A 22,749-nucleotide genomic window follows, 5' to 3' on the forward strand; every position below is an offset into this window, starting at 1 on the left:
GGGAGACCCGGGCACGTGAGCGGGCAGGAATTGAAGCCCCCCCGTCTCTTCTCAGACAGGGATGTCCCCTCACACCTGTTTTGAAGGTTTACACCCCTCACACCTGTTTTGAAGGTTTACACATGATCCCCACGCAGACATTTCAAAGTGAGAGGGTAACAGTGGCTGCATATGTGTGTATATTTTTAGCCAGGTACAGCTTTACTCAGGAAAAATTCTTCCTCATATTTTAAATCAATCACAATCCATTTCCTAAAGGCTTCTCTACTGTGGCTTCCTAACTTACAGACACAAGCCTGTAAAAAGATCTCAGAAACTGCCAGCTCACTCAAACCCCAAATCTCCCCTCCGCAACTCCAGTCAGTCATGCCGTGAACTGCTTGCTTTCGAGGAGAGCCAGGCACTCGACCCTCCTGGTGTGAAAGCAACACGAGAACCTTCGCAATGTGGCCTTGGCCACCAGGACCATCAGAGGAACAGAAACGTGTGATCTGTAGACAAAAAAAGGAAATACTCTGGTTGCCAAGTTTCTTAATTTCACAGCCCAGAACCAGGTGGGGCTGCCCGGGCAGGGGGCAGACAGCACCGAGGCTGCCCGTTCAAGCATACTGCATTTGGAGGTGGGTCGTCATTTTTTTCCCAAATAAACTCAGGTTATCAGCCAGGCGAAAGTGGGAGCTTCCAATCAGGTTAACTGCAGGTGTGCACTGCTGTCCACAGGAGGGGAGTGCCAGCCCAGGTAGGTCACTGCTGGGAGCACTGTGCCCTCCTGGAGCTGGAGACAGGGTCATGAGGGGCACAGGAGGGCCCACTGGGACGAGGCCGGGAAGCAGGGGGCCCGAGCAATCACTAAGTCAGCCTTTTCCAGCTTGATCCATCTGCTTGAGAAGTAGAAGAACCCACAAGTGAACAGACGGTCTCTCGCTTCCCAGTTCTTACGTGGTCCTGTTCTGCAATGCCCGGCCGCTGCTGCTGACACCTCCACCCTCGGGTTGAAGAGCCAAGTGGCCGTGAGGCGCCAGCTGGGGCCACCGCTGGCCGCGGACCCACCCTGCACCCTCCAGGGCCTTTAGGCCCGAGCGAGGGAGGACAGAGCATCTGCGCAGGTCACACTTTCATGACTGAGTGCGGGTGGAATCAACACCCCTTTATTTCACTCCTGTCCGCAGCGTGTGGGAGCTCACTTCTGTCCGCAGCGTGGGAGCTCACTTCTGTCCGCAGCGTGGGAGCTCACTTCTGTCTTAACTGTCACACCCTCAATATTTTTAAATCTATGTATCGAAATTTGCATTTTCTCCTGATTTCCTTCACAGCCTGCTGTTCTCTTTGGTTCCTGGCCTTTTCTCTTTGAATTCCAGGGGTCTCCTCGTGAGTTCTGGAGAGTAACCCCCGTCTGCGGTGAGTAACCCCCGTCTGGGGAGAGTAACCCGCATCTGCGAAGAGTAACCCCCGTCTGCGGAGAGTGACCCGCGTCTGCGAAGAGTAACCCGCGTCTGCGGTGAGTAACCCCCCGTCTGCGGAGAGTGACCCCTGTCTGCGGAGAGTAACCCGCGTCTGTGGTGAGTAACCCCTGTCTGCGGTGAACACGGCATGCGCTCCTGGCATCCAGGGATCGGCCTTTCCGTTTTGCCCGTGGTGGCTTCTGTCAGGCAGAAGTTTTAATTTCCATATAGTCACATGTATCAGTTTCCCCTGTGGCTGAGATGCCTGCCCCAGCCCCCACACGGGCACGCAGGCCCCACCTTCATCTTTATGGCAGAGTTTTAAGGGTTATCCTTTAATCCATGCGGAATTACGGTGTAGAGCAGGGATCTAAGTTTATCGATTTCCCAAGTGGACGGTCAATTGATTGGCACCACTTATTCAACGTGCCCCGTCTTCCCACCAAGTCTGTATCACGACACAACATTCCCAGCGGGTCTTTTTGAGACAATCTATTCTTTTCTGGAGATCTTTTCGTAAAATCAATTCCTGCATGCTTTTAATTAATACAACTTTTTCTAGGGAAGTCCTTCTTGTTGACAGTTCTTTCAAAAATGGTCCCAGCTATTTCATGCTCCTCTTGCCTGTTAATTGCTAGAGCTTGGCTTGGCAAAGCCCACAAAAAGCTTGTTTATCTTTTTAATTGGAATGCCTTCCATTTCACTTTAAGTCTCAGTTGTAACAAATTTCATCTATTCTAGTGTGATTTGCTTAAACAAGCCCCAAGCTCTGCCCGGGAGAAAGGGAAGCACTTCCTGTGTCCCGTGAGCACAGAAAGCTGGGCAGGTGCGTGGAGGAAGAGAGAGGGCCCTGAGCTCTGAGTCCCCAGGAGAGCGGCAGCCCGGGGCATGGAGGCTCCCGAGGGAGGGCGGCAATGCCCACAGGCCAGAGGGCAGGATGCAGCCAGCCAAGCCCAGGTGTAGGCGAGACCACAAGATACCAAGCTGTCCCCACACGGTCAAGCATCTGGGCTGCTGTCATAGGAGAGGACGTGGCCGCACTCAGCTAAACGCACAGCAGAACCCTGACGGAACAAACCTGACTAAGTTCCCCAGTGCGGAGAGAGAGGAAATGCAGCCTCCTGGGCTGGCCCTCACTCCACTGACCGAGTTTTCTCTCTCAGGACTCTGGGGTGCTGCCCTCACAGGAGGCCCTGCCCAGGCCTGGCTGCTCCTGCTTCCCAAGAAAGCCGCCGGGCGACGCATCACGTGGGCCTGCAACGCCCGGGAGACACAGCGTCATCGTCCTGTCTCGAATCCTGCAGGATCATCATTAAAACCCTAAACTGGACCACACTTCCTCACCCTGCTCTGCTGACAGAACAGCCTGAGCCCATTAATAACTACAGCTGCCTCTAAAGGGCGCACGGCGGCCGCAAGACGAAGGGGCTGTCACGGCCAAGGCAATCACCTGAGTACCAGCCCCGCTGCCCTCCCAGAGCTCACTTTCAATTTCAATATAGTGCCATTTGGAGCAGGAGAAAAAAAAGAGTTGTTCTAAAATTAATTACCTTGTCAGTAGCTATTATGATTAAAACGTAGGCCCACATCAATATCATGTGCCTAATTCAAAAAGAGAATTACAAGAAGAGCCATAAAAATCAATTTTTTAGGCCTTGAATATGGTGTCTCTCTCTGTTTTGACAAGTGGTCTCATTACACGATGGAGGCACTGGGAGGAGGGGCTGCCTCGTCGTCCCAGCAGCTGCCCACCGCGAGGGCGTGGGGGGCTCGTCCGCGGTCTCCAGGACAACTGCGACCTCACGACGCCGCAGAGTAAAGACGTCGGGCGAGTCCCGGGTTGAACGTTCCGAAACACAGTTCCAACAGCGGGCGCTTCCCTAACACAGCAGTGGGAACCTGGCGCGAGGCTGCCGGGGCCTGGAACACTGTGGGAGACCCCACGGTGACAGGGAGGCGGCGGGACAGCGTCATCGGCGGTCCCGCTGGGGCCCTAAAAAATATCAGCCTCGCATGCGGCAAGTTTTTTTTTCCGTGGAGCTAGTGCAGCGTGGGAAGCAAACCGGCCATGAGACCCTCATCCTGTCTCCTCCAGGACATCTAACGTGCTAGGAGCTGGTTTCTTCTTTCTTTCCTTTTTCTTTTTAACCACTGAAAGCAACGGTAGCTGAAACCTTCGGTGCTGTACTTTTAAAGGCCTAGGTTGTGTACAATTGGGAATCTATTAAAGTTGGTTTGTTTCTCTGCTATGGTAGAGACCACATTCTCTGATCAAACAGCTTTACGTAAGCAAAAACATCAACAATATAAAATTACTAAAACTACCGAGAATATTTTAGAGTTACTTAATTGCTTAAAAGTTTCTCTTAATAATCATAAACATCTCATTGCATGGTTCACCGCAGATGTATTTAAGCCACTTTAAACAAACTCATCCCCCCAAAATAAACACACCACCAGCCTGTTTATTTTTACTTTCCTAGAAACTGCTGGACTATTTTGTCTGACTTCACTTTTTACTCCACCCACCGTGAGCTCTGACCCCCGCCCAAGCCTCAAGCCTTCAGGGTGAATCTCCCAGCACCACAGAACCGGCAAGACGGCTGCCTATGGCACGCCCATGCAGAACCCAGGTACCACAGAATCTGCAAGACAGCCGTCTAAGGCGCCCCCAGGCAGATGGCCGGACATGCTGAAGCAGCAGGGTCAGCCTCAGGGCTGGCAGAGCCCTCAGAGTGCCTGAGGCGGCCTGGCTGCTCACTGGGTGGAGTCGCAGCAACCACTGCCCTTGGGGAAGCTCCTTGACCAACCCACTGATCCCCAGTGCTGCACCCAAAGGCCCCCGACTTCCCCACCCAGTAAGTCCCAGCCTCAGAGCCCCAACCCTTTAGCGGCCAGCACCTGAGGTCACGGGGTGGGGGAGGGAGGCGGGGCCCGGATGTAAGAGGAAGGGTGTCCTTGTAAAAGAGGAAGATGCCAGAAGCTCTCCCTCCCTCCCTCCCTCCCCCACGAGAGGACGCAGTGAGAAGGCGGCTGTCTACAAGCCGTCACCAGAACTCGGATCTCAGACTGAGAACTAAGGTGGGCTGTGAAGCCCTGCCACAGAGTTGTGTCGCAGCGCGTGGGGCTAAGACGGGCCCTGGGCCTCAGTCTCAGGGCTGGGGGCATCCTGGGCCCCAGCGGCATGTGCCTCCTCAGTGTCTGGCACCTTTTAAAGCCCACACTCCCTTCAATGGGTCCATCCCCACATCAAGTGCTCTTGGGCGGGGTTGTGCGGGGAGCCCCGAGCAGGGCGGCAGGAGGGCTGTGCTGGGCTTTCCCTCGGCAGCCACCGCCCTCACTCTCTCCACATGGAGCATCCCCATTTTACTTTTCTTTTGCTCACTCTGAGACCCACCCTCTCAAACTCTGCTCGGACATCGCCATAAACCACCAAAACGTGCGGCACAGAAGTGCCTCAACCTCCAGGACCCCCACTCCTCCCCAGTCAGCAGAAAACACACCACCAAGTGCTGAGATGCCAGTGGTGACGCTGGGGTTCAGGGTGTGGAAAGGACCAGCGGGAGTGGAGACACACGGCCCCCACGGCCCAGCACAGGCATCATCCTGTCTGCCACCGAAGGGCCGGAAACCACCCAAACGCTCTCCAGACAGCCGGCAGCGAGTCCCATGACCGAGCACCATGGCTGGAGGTCGCGGAGATGTCCAGCAGACTCTCCGTTCACGTGATGCTGAACACGGTGGTCATAGGCACTGACATGTATAAAGACATAAACCACACACACATGTCATGGCAATGTTGACGCTTGCCTCCATGCTGGCACATAATATAAGTACCGAAACATCCATCCCTGTGTCACAAGAGGCCAGAAAGCTGCACAGGAGTGATGGGTGCTGAATTCAGGCTGATGCTGGGGGCCAGGGTGGGGTTCAGGACGGAGGACGGGGCACCTGCGGGTCCACATGGTTTGTTTCTTAAGGAAAGGAAACATGTGGAGAACGTGCAGGGTGCGTGGCCGGGTGCAGGTGTTGCCCCTGCATAGCGGCACCACCTTTCTCGGTGCTTGACTCTGTGTTCAACAAAATAAAGATCACAGCCCATGGCTCAACTGAGGCACAGGCATAAGGAGCCCCTCCTGCTGGGCAGCAGCTGGACTGACCACGCCCTGGAGAGGCTAACGTGGGACAGAGGCAGCGGGCTTCACAGCAGCGGAAAGGCAGAGGGCACGGGCTTGTGCTGCCGGGAGTCCCGGGCATGCGGAGGGACACCACAGGGTGCCTGGTGGGCTCCGCAGACCCATGACCTCGGCCACCCTGAGGTCTCCAAATCTAAGCCTGATCAGGACGAGCTCACGACCAGCAAGAACCTGTGAGCTGTTCTCCGAGGCCAGTGGGAGTGTGAAGAGCACGAGAGCCAGCCCTGTGGCCAGGAGCACTCAGGGTGACCCAGATCTTTAGTGCCGAGTTTGCCTTTGCCTGGAGACGCAGCAGCTTTTCTTTACTGGCTGCACAGCAAGGCAGGTTCTGGGAACGTCTAAAGAGAAACATTTAGGTTGGGGGCTCTTTGAGCGGCTGACAGCTAACTGATGGCCCTCCATAAAGCCACAAAGCAGGGCTGGGGGCGCGGGCATCACATCGCCTCTCCCTGGGAAACTAATTGCTTGGAATTGTTCAGAAGAACATTATTTTTCTGGCAATCATTTCCTTTGAATGCCCAAAATGAGCATGAAACAACTCTTTAGACTGGACATAAAAGTTAAATGTCCCAATGTTGATCAAATTAACTTCAGCGCCACGACAATGGACTGTATTTGTGAGAAAATAATGGGGGGACAAAGGGGTGCTTTATGCCGAGATTTCACAGTTGTAATGTAAAATGTTTCTGTTGAACTAGGCCAGGCCACATTTCAGAGGGGAGACAAAGAGTCCTGTCACTTATGGGAAAATCCCCTTCCCAGCTAAAAGCTCAGGAAGGTTTCAAGACGCATCAGTGGATGGTGCCTAGGAAGGCTAGCGCGCACCTCTGGCTCCGCCCCCAGATGCCCCCCAAGGGCTGACCTCTGTGTCCAGGAGAGGGTCCCGGGCTGCCCCCAACATGGGCTGAGTGCTCAGTGCCTCCCAGAGCCACACAAGGGTGTGCACGGCCCGGCCTTGCCCAGGACCCCAGACTGGCACAGATGCCAACACCTGCCCAGAGCCTGGTACTCTTCACTCATTCGGGATTTGTCTTCTTTTTAAACTTCTCATAAGAAGAGGTTGACAGCAACAATGTCAAAAATCACACACAAAAAAGTAAAGGTTCGCATCTGTGATAAGAAGTCCGGCAGAGCCCTGGCCGGCAGCCCTGTGACGGGTGTGGTTTTGGCAGGCACCCCGCAGCACTCGCCCTGGGGCCGCTTCTGAAGACTTGAACTCCGAGTTTGTCTCTCAGTTGTTTTACAATCATCTTCCTACTCTGGAATGATTTTAGGTTTAGAGGAATGGTGTGAAGGTCCTACTGGTGCCTCTGGGTTTTAACGCGGCCGGCACCCTCCTCCAGGGCTGGGAACCGCCCTCCCTCCTGGGCCTGGCGCTGCAGGCCCCGCAGCTGATAGGGACACGGACCTGGGAAGCCGCGCCGGGAGATTAAACCAGGAAGAGGCTGCAGGAGCCTCCTCGCTGTCTCCCTGCGGGGCAGACAATGTGCACCCGGTTCCCAACGCCCTGAATGGGGCTCCGTTGGTGGCAGCGTCCATTCAGAGGCTGCGCGGCATTGTCCTGCCCGATCCGCACAGCAGAATGCGGTCTGCTGGTGGCTGCCAAGAGGTTAGCAGCAGCGGTGAAAGGGCGGCCCATTGTTCCCGACTCCGACAGAGCCTCCCTTTGTGCGGCGCGGCCCGCCCCACGCCGCGGAGGTCCGGATCTGCGGCTGGCTGAGCGCGCCACAGGAGCCATTCATGGGAATGCAGAGACGCAGAAAAGTGGCCCAAAAGCCCAAAGGCTGCTTTCTTGAGGCCGCGGAGCCATGGCAGCAAGGGGCGATGACACATTTTAATGCCGTGCCATGCTGACAACCTAACCGCTGTCACCAAGACCCAACAGCAGACACGGCAGGGCCCTCCCTGCTCCGGGGCTCCGTGGGAGGTCCCCGAGAGGCTTGGGGCCTGGAAGCTGAGGGCTGATCAGGCAGGAAGAACCGCGCCGCTCCTGTGGGTGAGGCCCTTCTCCCTGGGCGACTGATATGCTGTCCAGGGAGGGCGCCCAGGGCACAGGCGGTCATCAGTCACTTTGTGGCTGACAAAGCCCCAGGCCCCCATCCCCCACCTGTGCTGCTTCCCCACAGTGGGCAGTCGAGAGCACAGTCCCCGGGCGCAGACCTGTCCCTGCCTCGGTATCACTGCCAGCTCCAGAGATACCCGGGAGGCCGGACAGGTCCCCTGCAGAGGGCGTGGCCCTGCACAGGGCGGAGGGCCGGCCTCAGAACGTGGCCACGAGCACAGCAGCACCCAGGCCCCGCATTTGCCACCCCTCTTCTGTGACCAGGCTAGTGGCAGAGAACCAGGGCTCCAACACTCTGGAGACAGAGGGGGCGGTCAGAGGGGATAAGGGGCCACGACTTAGGGCCCTCAGCAGGGGCCAGATGCAGAGGAGAACCAAGGTCATATACCTGCTAATAACAGCACAGGGATGGGGGCCCACCCTAGACTCCTTGTGCAGAGCCCTGTGGGGAACCTGGGAGGATCGTGAAGGCAGCAGGCAAGGAGCCACGCAGGTCACACTCACCACAGCAGCAGACGGAGCCAGCGCTCAGGAGGGGCCCCACCAGCTCCAGCTCCCCCTGGAGCAGCACCCACTGGAGAATCCAGCCTTCCACCCCTTCCTCAGGATGCACAGTGCTGAGCTATGACAGGTACACACTTACGTGCACACGCACCTACACCTGTGCACATTCACACACGTGCACACACCCACAGATGCACACACACCCACACCCGCACAAACACACACACATGCACTCCACACATCCAAAACCTGCATGCACACATACCCACACGTACCTGCACACATATCCACACCCAGGTGCACATGCTCCCCCCACATATACACACCTTTACACACACCCACATGCACACACATACGCATACACCCTAGCACACATGCATCCACACAGATCCGCATGCACCCACATGCCCACACCCATGCATGCACACACCCACACACATGCACACACTGAGGCACATGCACACCCACACACACACATCCACACATGTACCCCCAAACACACAAGTGTACACATATGCACCCACACATGAGCCCCCACACACATGCATGCACACATGCATCAGTGCACCCCTGCACACATCCAAATATGCAGATACATGCACCTACACACACACACCCACACACACCCACACACAGCCACACAAGCAAGACACATGCACATATGCACATGAAGCCACCCCCACGCAAACATGCACCCATACATGCATACACCCGCACTCACATGCACCCACACACATACACCCGCACTCACACACACATACACCCGCACTCACACCCACATACACCTGCACTCACACCCACATACACCTGCACTCACACACACACCTGCACTCACACACACATACACCTGCACTCACATGCACCCACACACACATACACCCGCACTCACATGCACCCACACCCACATACACCCGCACTCACATGCACCCACACCCACATACACCTGCACTCACACACACACCCGCACTCACATGCACCCACATACACCCGCACTCACATGCACCCACACACACATACACCCGCACTCACAAGCACTCACACACGCATACACCCGCACTCACATGCACCCACACACGCATACACCCGCACTCACATGCACCCACACACGCATACACCCGCACTCACATGCACCCACACACGCATACACCCGCACTCACATGCACCCACACACGCATACACCTGCACTCACATGCACCCACACACGCATACACCTGCACTCACAAGCACCCACACACGCATACACCTGCATATGCCTGCACTCCCATGGACCCACACCCACATATACCTGCATACACCCGCACTCACATGCACCCACACACACATACACCCACACTCACATACACCCATACTCACATGCATCCACACACGCATACACCCGCACTCACACCCGTACTCACATGCACCCACACAAGTGGACTCACATGTGCCCACGTATGCACACACAATGCAACCACCACACCCCTGCAAGCATGCACATACCCAGACATGTTCCCACACATATCCACACCACACATGCGCCCACACCCGCATACACCCGCACTCACATGCACCCACACCTGCATACACCTGCGTACACCTGCACTCACATGCACCCACACCCGCATACACCTGCGTACACCTGCACTCACATGCACCCACACCTGCATACACCCACATTCACATGCATCCACACATGCATACACCCACACTCACACCCGTACTCAATGCACCCACACAAGTGCACTCACATGTGCCCACGTGTGCACACACAATGCAACCCCCACACACCCCTGCAAGCGTGCACACACCCAAATAGAAATGTACCCACACACATCCACACCACACACCCACACATACCCACACGTGTGCGCACACATATATATGCACTCATGCACCCACACATGCACACACCAGCATCCACAAATGCACACACACACACACACACACGAACACATACATGTGCAGATGTGCGCACACCCACCCCCACAAACCCCCACAAATGTGCATATACTCACTGTATGTACATGTATGCAGACACACAAAATCATACACATGCATAATTGCATGCACAGAAGGTGTGTACACTCAGGCATGCATGCAAGCACAGGCACACACATGCTAACTGAACACTATCCTTAAAAGGCGCTGTTAGGAGGCAGGGACCTGCTGGCTGCTGTTCTCCTTCATGACCCCACCTGCCTTAGGGACCCCTCAGGACACGGGGCTTGCTTGGGTAGAAATGTACTCCGCATAGTCCCCAGGGGATGCCTCTCACAGGACTCTCCCACTCCTGCTCTTGAGAATCTGATGGCGCTGGCCACACACCACACGACTCAGGGGCAGGGGCCCCACCCACGTCCCCCTCCACATGGACTGCTCCTCCCACTGTCTTCCCCAGGAAGCCTCCCAAAGGCTCAGAGGGTACTAGGCCCTGCCCAGCCTCCTCCCTCTCTGGGTCCAGACCTCAGTGTCCCCCAATTCCTGCCTCTGCCTGTGCAGCCCCAGGCAGTTGTGAATGACGCAGGAATGGTGGTGGCCTGGGAATGACTCAGTCCTTCTGCCCGGCACAAGCCCAGGGTGAGGCAGGTGTGGGTGGGAGGGGCTGCCCCAGGAACAGGAGGCCGGGGTCTGAGGAGGCCAGGTGCTGGAAGGCCGGCGAGGGGCAGGGCAGCTCCAGGCCCTCGCACGCTTACTCGAGAGTGCAACTCGGCATTCTGCACGCACGGGAGCCGGGCAGGGGTTCAGGTTAGGGGCCCTCTGGGGAGCAGAATGGGGTTCAGGTAGAAATCAGGGACCACCCTGGGGTGACGAACACAGGCCTGAGACCAGAACTGCTGGTCTGAGGTCTGGTCTCAGGCCTGTGTTCGTCAATGATGCAAGCCCAAGCTGATGGAGCACTGTCTTGTCAACCATGGGGATGCTGGCAGGAAAGGTTTCCATATGGGGCCTAACTGGAACGGGCAGAGAATAAACCCAGGCTGCCTGGCTGTGGGGCCTGAGCTTCAGCAAAAGGCCCAGTGGTAGATGGGGAGGGACATGGGTACCAAGATCAGACACATCCCACCAATGGGGGTCCCCTGCTTCCCAGTGACAGCCGTCATCTCCACAGCATCACCGGTGGAGTGGCCTGGAGCACTGGGGGGCAGGGGCCCAGGCGTAGGTGGAGGTGGCCCCCATGCTCCCACTGACTCTTCAGTGTCCTATTCACCTCCCACCACAGCACCCCATGACACTGTTTTCTCATTTTCCCCACAAAAAAGTCAGAGAGAAAGTGAAGCCATCCCCATCCAAGTCCATGGTGAGGGTGCAGCTCCAGCCTGTGGACAGGGCTTGGGGGCTCTGCCACCTCCATGGGGCAGCTCCAGCCTGTGGACAGGGCTTGGGGGCTCTGCCACCTCCATGGGGCAGCTCCAGCCTGTGGACAGGGCTTGGGGGCTCTGCCACCTCCATGGGGCGACTCCAGCAAGGGCCATCAGCAAATCAGCAAGCACAGAGCAGAGTGTGTCTCCCATAGCGGGCACAGCCTTTCCCAGTGGCCAATAGGGGTGGGTGGACACACCGACCTGCCCACCCACCCACCCACCTGTCCACCCACACTTACCTCTCCACCCATACCTATACCTACCCAGCACACCTACCTGCCCACTCACACCTGCCTGCCCAGCACACCTGCCTGCCCACCCACACCTGCCTGCCCAGCACACCTGCCTGCCCAGCACACCTGGCTGCCCACTCACACCTGCCTGCCCACTCACACCTGCCTGCCCACCCACACCTACCTCTCCATTCACACCGACCTGCCCACCCCACCTACCTGTCCACCCACACCGACCTGCCCAGCACACCTACCTGCTGGCCCACACCTACCTGTCCAGCACGTAGCCCAGTGCCTTGTGCCGGATTCCCGAGTACACGGAAGGGCTTGTTTCCCAGGCGACCAGATTGGAAGCATCATGGAAAAGATGGATATTCACCAAGTCAAAGGCACTACAACCAAAAGAGAAGAGGACATGTTAGGAAGGGCCGGAGCCTCCAGGCCACACCTCATTCTCCCAGGAGCCCCGGGAGGGTGAGACCTGCACTGGCCCCCGCTGTGCGGAGCCACCCGAGGCCGGGCACCTGTCCGCCCACCTGTCTTCCGACAAGGCCAGTGGACAGGAAACCTCCAGTGAAGTCTGAATACGTCTTTACAAATGCAGTTACTCTGGGCAACTAAAAAGTGAGCTATTTTTCTTTAAAGAGAAAAACTTACAGGTGACTCCGGAAACTCTCCCTGATGGCTAAGCTAAGAGGAAGGGCCACCCCTCAGCCTCAGCTGCTCAGGGCTGCCGGCTGCACCCATCAGGGACCCTGTAAGGCAGGTTGGAGGGCACAGGGACAGGCAAGAACAGTGCCTCATTTCATTCCCAAAGGGAAGACCCTTGGGAAGCCCCGTCGGCCAGCTATTGGCCTCCAGGCACATGGACTTGGTAGGGCCTGATCAAGGCCTGGGCCTCTGTCACACTGCAGCAGGGGACCCTCAGCACCTTCAGCTGGCAAGGACGAGTCCCCTCACCAGGGAAGGTCAGTGCAGGGCTCGGCACGGTCTGGACACTGTCCCACAAAGCCCTCACTGCCCACATGTCCTCCACAGGTTCCAAGACCCAGCCCTGTCTCCCTACCAGGAGGCGCCAGGAATGAGCGTGTGCAGGTGGCCTTGCCCTCCTCCAGCCTGTGGTCCAGCTGCCACAGTGACCCCAGTGACGCTGCCTGGTGAACGTGCCCCGTGTGCCCCCACACCATGCCAAGACTGTTCCCTGTGACCAAAAGCAAAGGGCGGCCTGGCAGCCCGCACTGCCTGGGGTAGGCACAGGACCACGGCTCCTTCTCAGCAACCTCTGTCCTCCCCCTCCCTCCTCTTCCTTTTTCTCTCCCCTCCTTCCTCCCTCCTCCTCTCCTCCCCCTCCCCATTCTCCTCTCCTACGCTTCTCTCTCACTCTTCCCCCACCTCCTTCTCTCCCCCCCTTCTTTCCTCCTCCCCCTCCCCCCTCCCTTCTCCCCAACCTTCCCCTGCCTCCCTCCATCCCCCTCTTTCTCTGGACACTTGCTCCTGCTGGGGATGTCCTGCCCTGAGCAGCCCTAGGGAGAGGCCTGAGGGGAAGGGGCAGAAACCCACAGCCCCAGTGGGCTTGGAGATGGGTCCTCTGGAAGCCCCAGGGTGACCAGGGCCAGAGCCCCAGAAAAGTCACTCCTGGGTCCTGAGACGCTCACAGCCATGACCTCGTACTTTTTTTTTGAGACGGAGTCTCACTCTGTCACCCAGGCTGGAGTGCAGTGGCGCGATCTCCACTCACTGCAAGCTCTGCCTCCCGGGTTCATGCCATTCTCCTGCCTCAGCCTCCCGTGTAGCTGGGACTACAGGCGCTCGCCACCGCGCCCGGCTAATTTTTGTATTTTTTAGTAGAGACGGGGTTTCACCGTGTTAGCCAGGATGGTCTCGATCTCCTGACCTCGTGATCCACCCATCTTGGTCTCCCAAAGTGCTGGGATTACAGGTGTGAGCCACCGCACCCGGCCTCATATGTGTTTTTTAAAGCTGCTAAGTTTAGGCTGATCTGTTAACACAGCAGCAGATAATCAGGCAGTGAAGTTTTGGAAAATCCATGAGAGGAAAATAAAAACAGTATTCAAATGAGATGCGATGGCTGGAGGGACAGGCTGGGGAGCCGCCTGGAAGCCACCTTGGGAAAGCAGGTAACAGGTTTCTGTTTCTTATCATGCAGAAAAGGTGGGGCGGCGCCATCGAGAACATCTCCGCCACAGAAAGGCCAGGCCGGAGGATACGGGGATGAAACCCAGGCTCCGCTACGTCTGTGCTCAGCCTGCTGGGGGACCAGGCTGCCAGGCGGCTCTTACGCCATCTCACTGGGCAGCCACGGGGTGCCGGTGCTAGGGGGCCTCCCTGCTGACTTCCCTGTGCAGCGGGCTCTGGGACCGGGGCCGTCACTGTGTCTCCACTGGCACTGGGCACCCAGATGTCTGACTTACAGGGAACAGTGACAATGCTCCAAACGCATCACTGTGAACAAAAAAGGTCAGAGTGGCAGGTGGGGGTCAGGCAGCTGGGGGTCCTCACACAAAATCAGCAGAGCCTCCAATGAGGTGTGTGGAACACGCCGCTTGTGCAAGATATAAAAGGGTAAGAAATGTTACGGAAATTGACAAAGCACAGAGAGACACCACGTACCAGTCTGCAATGCACCACCTTGTCCGGATGAAGCCTTTTCTTGACCATTTGCACTGAAAAATAAACACGTCACACAAATGAGCCGGAGTAAGCAGGCAAGAGCAACACGTGGGTCCCACACACCTAAGGGACACAGGAGATGCTTTCCAACCGAAAAACACCAGTGTTCTTTCAGCACTGATGGTGGAGCGCTACAGAGAACTGAGCTGTGCACCCGTCCTCAAGGGGGGCTTTGCACAGAGACGCCTGCAGGGGCTGGTGATGCTCAGCCTGGGGTGGGCGGGGGGAAGATACGAAGAAACGTGCCAGCCTGCTGCTTGTGAGCTCCGTGCCCCGGTGTGAGAGCAGCTGCAGGGAAACCACTGTCACCACAGATGCTGGCTGAGCAGGGAGCTCGAGGCACATAGGGCCGCCCTCGGCTGGACCACAGGGAAGACGTGAGTAGCTGCACCCAGCCAGGCGTCCTGGACAGTGGGTAAGCTGCCCACCCTAAGACTGTGTGTGGCCTCTCACTGATCCCCACCACCCACCGATGCCTCCCACCCACCGATGCCACTCACTGATCCCCACCACCCACCGATGCCACTCACTGATCCCCACCACCCACCGATGCCGCGCACTGATCCCCACCACCCACCGATGCCTCCCACCCACCAATGCCACTCACTGATCCCCACCATCCACCGATGCCACTCACTGATCCCCACCACCCAGCAGAGCCACCGATCGTGGAGCCTGAGCTCTGGTCTGAAAGTACTCCTCAAATTCAAGGTGAAACAGGCACCAGCATGAAAGTCCAAAGAGGGGGTGGCAGGGTTCCCCTCGAGATGGCATGGAGACCCTCCTGCCCTCTCCCACCTCCCACCACAGCAGGTTCCTCTGCTGGGTCACCCAGTACAGTAGTGGCCAGCCACCAGGGCCACCGAGCATGTGAAGTGTGTGACTGAAGAACTGAATTTTAGATTCCACTTTATCTGCATTAATTTTAATTTAAACAGCCATGCAGAACAGGTAGCTTCACAGCCTAGGCCTCTTGGGAAACCCTTGAAAATCACAGAAGGCACTGGGAGGAGGCTGACAGAGTCGCGTCCAAGGTCCAAAAAGCAAAGCGCTTCAGGCAGTGGCGGGGGAGTGGCAGCCACCAGGGCCGGGCACCAGCCATTCCGTTCCCAGCAGCAGCCACAGGCCTGGCACCATCAGGGGCAGACGGTGGACAGGGGCTGGTGTTCTTGGTGCTCAGGGGCTGGTGGAGAAGGAAAGCAGGTCAGGGAAGACCCTGTCTCCTCCACCACGCCCTGAGGTCTGCCGAGGAGATGAAAGCAGATGGGAATCTGGAGTTAACCGTGGATGAAACACCCGTGAAGGAAGGGTCCAGCATGGCGCACTCCCTCTATCTAACACAGAGAGCACAGAGATCAGAGGCTCTCCCTTTGACCCCACCTCCCCACTGGCCACCGTGCCCCTTGGCTCCCCCAGTATGCGCACATGCCGGACAACAGCTGCCCAAATGCTCTCTGCAAGGTCACCACAGCCTCCGCAGGCAAACTCCTACAGACACTCGCCCTTCATCTCACCTGGCCTTGGTGGCACCTGGCAGCACAGTGGCCCCTGCAGCCCCGTCTCCTTCTCCCCGTCGCCCTCTAGCACAGCGTCCCCCCCAGCTCCCTCTTGGGCAGGGCTCTAGGGCTGTGAATTCCCAGGTGTGAGGCCCTTCTTTGCCTGCCCCCACCTCAAGTGCTCTCTGCCCCCTCCCTAAGTGCTCCCACCCATGCTCAAGAAGGGAAATTCCAAGCCCCACACGCTGATGGGAGTGATGCTGAAGCCAGCCAACCCTTCCCACACACTGCGTTCCTCCCCTGCGCTCTGGATCCACCACTGCTGTAAGAAGCGCCCCAGCACACAAACTGTGAATCCTCTGAATGTATGTTTTCCTCTCTCTGGCTGTTTTAAAGTTTTTCTCTTTGTCATCAATATTCTGAAGCTTCAATGCCATGCAGGTACAGGTTTATTTTTATATATCCTGCTCTGTATCCAAATTGTGCTCGGGAATTAAATTTCTAAAAATTTTCCCGTATCACTTCCACCACTGCTCCCCATTGCTTCTTTCTGGAATTTATTTTGGGTGTATCTGAGCCTCTTAATAGTCTTTATGTCTTTTAACTGCTCTTTCCTATAAAAATAAAAAACATACAAACAACCAAAAAAACACAAATCTTTGTCTGTCTTGGCTATGTTTAGATGAACTCCTTGATGACATTGTCTAAATCTCTGATTCTCTCTTTGACCACATCTAGTCTAGAATCTGTTCTGTAATTTCTAATGCAGAATGTTTAATGTTTCTACAGGCTCTTCTTCATATTCCCTTTTCTTGCTTTATTTCTGTTTTAATTGAATAACATTTTTAATGAACCCTATCTTTCACTTATCACTTTGAGCAATTTAAACATACTTAGAGTCTGTCAGCTTTTCCCACGAAATCAACTTTATTTGGGGTGAATCTGTATTCTGGTGTCTGCTTGTCTCATAGACGTTCTTGGTTTGCAGTCTCCTGGAGAGTGAGAGACGCCCCTTCCTCACCTGTGCAGTTCCATGGCTGCCCCACCCAGCATCGTAAAAGGTCTGGGCTCTCTGCTCCCCAGTGATACTGAGGCACCTACAGATGCACCCTCAGGGTCCACAGGTGGCTCCGAGCTTCCTCCTTCTAGGGCTGGTCCTTCTTCCCTCACCTGTAAAGTCCCAGGCCCCAGGTAAGCAGACTTTTAAAGAAGTAATAGGCTTTATTTTTCGGAGCAGCTTTAGGCTTCCAGAAGAACTGAGCAGAAGGTACAGAGACTTCCTGTACACTCCTCCCGGCCTGGCCATGCACTTGGAGCCAGGCTGTGGCTCTACTTGTTGAGGAGGATCTGTCCTCACACCACGAGCTGGCCCTGGCACTGAGCCTACATCCCTTGCTGTGCTCAGGCCGCCCTGCTTGCCAAACAACAGGGGCTGCTCCAAAGCTCCGGGAGGCTGGCCAAGGCTTCCCCAGGCTGCTGGTCTGGCTGCTGTGCGGCGCCATGCCCAGACGACCCAGGGAGCTCTATGGTGGGGTGGCGGGGTGGCGGGTTCCCTGCATGCTGCACCAGACGCTTGTCTCTGATTCCAAACGTGTCTGCCTCCTCTCTGAGGGAGGCCATTTGCCCTGGGGAGCCTCTGTGTTCATTTCCCGTAGGTAACTGTGTCTGCAATGGAAACACATTGGTGGGAAGCTGAGCTGTGGGGAGAAGTGGGTGCTGCTGATGCCCCACAGCGGGCTCCACGCTCCCGCCGACAGTGCAGCTGGCTGGGACACCCCCTGATGCTTGGACTCTCTCCCCTTGGACTCAGCCTGCACTCCAGACAAGCCGCCTGTCACCTGTCTAGACGCCCTTCCTCCACCTTCACTCAGCCTGCACTCCAGACAAGCTGCCTGTCACCTGTCTAGACGCCCTTCCTCCATCTTCCACACATCCAAATCCAGCCTGCGCTTTTCAGAGAGACCGCCTACCTGGAACAGCCACCACCCACCCCCCACAGCCCAGCCACGCACAGGATCCACACCAGCAGCATCCAGGGCCTCAAGGCAGTGGGTAAGACAGGACTGCGGGCTGCCGGGTTCAAGTCCCAGCTGTGAGGCCTCGGGCACAAGGACGGGAGGACAGAGGCCATGTTGCCGGGCAGCTGCGAGGGTGTGGCTCTGTGCACCAGCAGTTGCTGTGGGCTGGCACCCAACACACAGGCACACACCCAACCCTCAGGCCAACCAGAAAGGGAAACTGAGGCTCAGAGGTTAAGAACTGCATCTATGGTCCCTTGGCAGATTTAGGCCACAGTCACTGGGCCCAAGGCTGGGCTCTCATCCCATGGGGGCTGCCATGGGAGAAGGCTGGACGTGTGACTGGTGACAAACCTACAGTAAATAGGTGAGGCCCCTCTACTAGTGACAGCGGGAGGCAGGCATCTTTCCAGGAGAAAAGGCACTGTCCCTGCAGGCCGAGGCGTCTCCATACACAATGACTCCCCTAGAGCACCAGCGGCTCATCTTCTGTGCCTCGACACCTCCTGTCTGCGGGGGACCGGGTGGCCTGACGTGTTTCGGGAACCGGATGCTGCAGAGGTCAGGCCGAGCCTTCAGAACCCATGCGGGTGAAGCTGTGTGTGTGTGTGCAGGGGTGAAGCTGCGCATGTGTGTGGCGTGTGTGAAGCCGCACGTGTGTGTGTGGGTGAAGTCGTGTGTGTGGGGATGAAGCCATGTGTATGTGAGGGTGAAGCCTTGCGTGTGTGCGTGGGGTGAAGCCACGTGTCTGTAGGGGTGAAGCCGTGTGTGTGTCCAGGTGAAGTTGCGTGTGTGTGTGTGGGGTGAAGCTGCGTGTGTGGGGAGTGAAGTTGCATGTGTGTGGGGGGGTGAAGCCGCGTGTGTGTGGGTGAAACCACATGTGTGTGTGGGGTGAAGCTGCCTGTGTGTGGGGGGGTGAAGCTGCCTGTGTGTGGGGGTGAAGTTACGTGTGTGTGGGGTGGGTGAAGCTGTGTGTGTGTGGGGGGGTGAAGCTGCCTGTGTGTGGGGGGGTGAAGTTACATGTGTGTGGGGTGGGTGAAGCCACGTGTGTGTGGGGGGGTGAAGTTACATGTGTGTGGGGTGGGTGAAGCTGTGTGTGTGTGGGGGGGTGAAGCTGCCTGTGTGGGGGGGTGAAGTTACATGTGTGTGGGGTGGGTGAAGCCACGTGTGTGTGGGGGGGTGAAGCCGCGTGTGTGTGTGGGGGTGAAGCCGCATGTGTGGGGGTGCTAAAGCCGCTTGTGTGTGCAGATGGTCGAGGGCCAGTTCCCCAGAAACTGACTCCATCGGGGCCTCCGGCTGGCGGGTGGGAAACCTGCGGTCAACATGAACGGGAAGACGGACACCGCGGGCACAGAGTTGTGCAGGAGGCACGGCTGACAAGTGCAAGAGCCCAGAGCCATGTCCTCACTAGCTGACAACCACCACAAGAGCCCGGATCTGTCCTCGCCGATGCAATCACCAAGCGACCGGGACAGGTGTCTGCCTGCACCAAGTCACAGGGGCGACTGCAGGGGAAGCTGGCCTTGTGAGACAGTCAGGGCCAGCTCTTCTGGGAGAAATGGTGAGTCCGAAGGGTGGGGGGCACCCAACGGGAGGGAGAGGAGTCCCAACCCCGGTGTGTGGGCTCGGCAGGGAGCCTGGAGGCCGCTCCTAACCAGCACTGACAGATGCCCTCTGCCAGCTCCCGTGTCCAGACTCACGCTAGTGCCCCTGCCACTCCCTAAGCTCTCAGTCACCCCTGTGTAAACGTGAGCCCCAGCCCACCCCAAGCATCCCACAGCCCACTTCCTGGGCGCAGGCACTGTCCACATCCCCCGCTGGGACAGCCCATGAGGCTGGGGTCTCCGTCCCGCTGGTTGGAGCCAGAGCCCCAGAGTGCTGGAGCCAGAGACCCAGAGTACATTATGGAACGAGACAGCAAAGGTGCTCCGTGGCACGCAGAGGCAGGCACTTCCCACGTGCGGCAGAGCTGTGCCCAGGCACTGCCTATCCTGCTTCCAGACAGGCAGCAGGACCCGGGACACAGGGACACAGCACCTCCCTGCATGCACGCCTCTGAATTGACAGGTATGGCAGAAACCCCAAACTGAGCACACCCAGGTTTTTACCTAGAATTTGCTATAACTGTCAACAGTTTTACTTCCATTAAAAATGGAAGGCATTTGTAAATTTTTGAACCAAAATTAATTATTCTTCTCCTGAGTTTTCAATTATTTGTGTTAATTAGGGTGTGTGTTTGTGTGTCTTGAATCTATGTGCACGTGTGTACCTCTTGGTTTTTTTAGATTTTTAAGTTTTCCACAGTAATGGAGAATTTTTTTCAACATTAATTATCCATAGACCGAACAAATGAAACAAAAAACAACGTTATTTTTGAATAATATAAATTGGTAATAACTGTAACTTTAGGATTCTAATTTAAGATTTTAAAATAAATTGCAAATGAATCTCAGAAAATTTAACAGTATATTATCATAACCAACTATTTTCTACAGTATTTGTAGAAAATAAGCTCCTTTTGAGGTAAGCTCATCAGAGCAGCTACAACTGTGCCAAGACAGGGTTTCTAGGGATTTTACAGTAGGAACACATGAAGCCACAGCCCACAGTGTCCTGACACTTCCATGACCCGTGGCTACAGGTACGGTCACATCCTTGGGTTTAGGGTGGGATGCGCGGTACGGGGAGCGTCCTCACAGAGAGCGTCCCACGCACCCTTTAGTGGCCCCGCCGGCACTCAGGACAGGCACTGCCCTCATCTCCCCAGCGAGGAAACTGGGGCCTGAACCCGCCAGCTCTTTGGAGAAAAAACCAGAACTGGAACCACCGCCCCAGTTCCTGCACTGAACTCCCCACTTCCTGATGCCTCACTCCCCTTGCTGGCCAAGCCCCAAGCATGCAGCCAGGGCTGGGGTGGGGTGGCCCAAGAGGAAGGAGGTCCCCAGAGTCATCAGCAGGTTCAGGGGCCCCTCCCAGAGGCCACGCCCCCACGGGCGCACCTGAGCACCCCAGCCTGAGGTGGACACACCCCACACCCAACACCATCCTCCAGAGCAGGGCTAGGAAGTGCTGGGAGGCAGAGACGGGCATCCTGGGGCCTCAGCCACCGCTCACATGCTCAGGACTCAGGAAGACCCCAGAAGCTTCTGGATGTACATACTTGTTGCTCAGGCCACGGCAAATGGAAGCAGAGGGTGTATGGCCAGGGCTGGGGGTCTCCTCCATCCCAGGCTGTATGCGGGATCACCGGCCACCTTCAAAGCCCTCGCTCCGGGAGCCCTCAGGAGCCTGCAGATGGGACGGTCGTGGCTCTGCTCTCCTGAGGTGGCCGCCCCCCGGCCCATGTGGGCTCCTCTACTCCCAGAGAGGTTTTCACCTCAGAAATGACACCACATCACGTGGGGGTGGGGCACATCCTTCACCTGACGACATGAAGTCTCCCTCAGGCCCATTAATAGGGTTCCTTCAGCCGGCAGATGGATAGCGGCTCCAGCCGGTTTCATCCACTAAAAGACGGCATAAATCGCCACGGAGAAAAGAGAGGCTGCGGGGAGGTTATCGCCACACAGCTCTCACGCCGAAGGCCCGTTCAGAGCATTAGTGGAATTAATTCATCTTTCATAAGAGCTTGCAGCCGGCCCTGTGATCTATGGTAACAACCAATTTCTCACTACGGGCAAAAGGAAAAAAATGACTCGCCCTGATCGACTACACAAATCTGCTTTTTAAAAATGGCCTCACATTATCTGGAGTGTGGCTCCCAGAGGCATCATTTGAAATTCATACCAAGCCAAAAGCATCCATAAATCAGCAGAGAAAGTTTTGTTAGTTTCTGCAGTGGCTGTAATTACCCGAGACTGCATTATACCCCCATCAAGGTAATTACATTTAGATTACCCTTAAGTGACGGTAATAAAAGAAAGAGAAATCAGTCTGAAACTAGTTCCTTCCTCCAAAATGTGTTTACACACAGCAAGAGGTTGGGCGCAGAGGCACAGAGGGAGGCGCGGGCCCGGTCGGGCTGCCAGGCTGGGACCCCCATGGCTCCCCGGACCCTTCCCTCCTCCTTCCTCCCTCCAGCAGGGACACGGGGCGCCACACAGCCTCTGTGGGGTTAAAAACCCACACTACGGACAGAACATTAGAAGCTTATAGTTTTTTAAATAAGAGTTTCCTTTTGTTAATTTACCAGGGAAGAGGAAATGTCGGAAAACCTTTGCAGACCCTCAAACACATGGGTCCCGGGAGGACCCACAGGGAGGCTTTGGCCCAGGGCAGGGGCTGGCCCCCCGTCCCAGGCACCAGCAGCCACGAGGATCTGCTGAGCAGCTGACCACCAGGCCGCGGACAGCAACACGCTGCTCTCCCAGGGGAGAGACGGGTCCACACAAAGAGGCTCGGCGCCTTTTCCTCCCAGGAATCGTCTACCTTCCAGAATCTGCCTTCTCCTCTGCCTGTGGACACAACACCGCAGTCCCTGGAGCCAGGTCCACGGCAGGCGGGAAGGGGCTGGACCCAGGCTGGAGGCTGGAGTTTCTAAACAAACCAGGGCTGAGGCTGCTCTTCCTGGGGGAGGGGCAGCCCCCCATGCTACGCCCTCCACCGATCCACGCCAGCAGGCCCCTAGCATCACAGAGGACTCAGAGTACTGGTGTCAGGGACCGAGGCCAGGGCCCACACTCAGACCCCTGCTGGGGCACCCACCCTCCAAAGGGTGGCAAAGTCATAGCAGAGGCCCCCAGACCTTGCCCAACTTCAGCCTGGGC

The 22,749-nt window shown here is 56.7% G+C and overlaps 1 protein-coding gene across 4 annotated transcripts in view; it reads right to left on the reverse strand.

Annotated features, from left to right (window-relative positions):
- The window catches only part of INPP5A (inositol polyphosphate-5-phosphatase A), a 236,686-nt gene that overhangs the window by 52,001 nt on the left and 161,936 nt on the right, over positions 1-22,749 (reverse strand). For all 4 annotated transcript variants that reach the window (XM_033209257.1, XM_033209258.1, XM_033209259.1 and 1 more), the window contains 2 exons: positions 14,410-14,462; positions 12,051-12,170 (listed from right to left, as the gene is read on the reverse strand). In XM_033209257.1, coding sequence (XP_033065148.1) covers positions 12,051-12,170; positions 14,410-14,462 — 173 coding nt within the window. The remainder of the gene's footprint in view (positions 1-12,050; positions 12,171-14,409; positions 14,463-22,749) is intronic.

Source organism: Trachypithecus francoisi, unplaced genomic scaffold, assembly GCF_009764315.1.
Source record: "Trachypithecus francoisi isolate TF-2019V2 unplaced genomic scaffold, Tfra_2.0 Lachesis_group9, whole genome shotgun sequence".
Classification (NCBI taxonomy): domain Eukaryota; kingdom Metazoa; phylum Chordata; class Mammalia; order Primates; family Cercopithecidae; genus Trachypithecus; species Trachypithecus francoisi.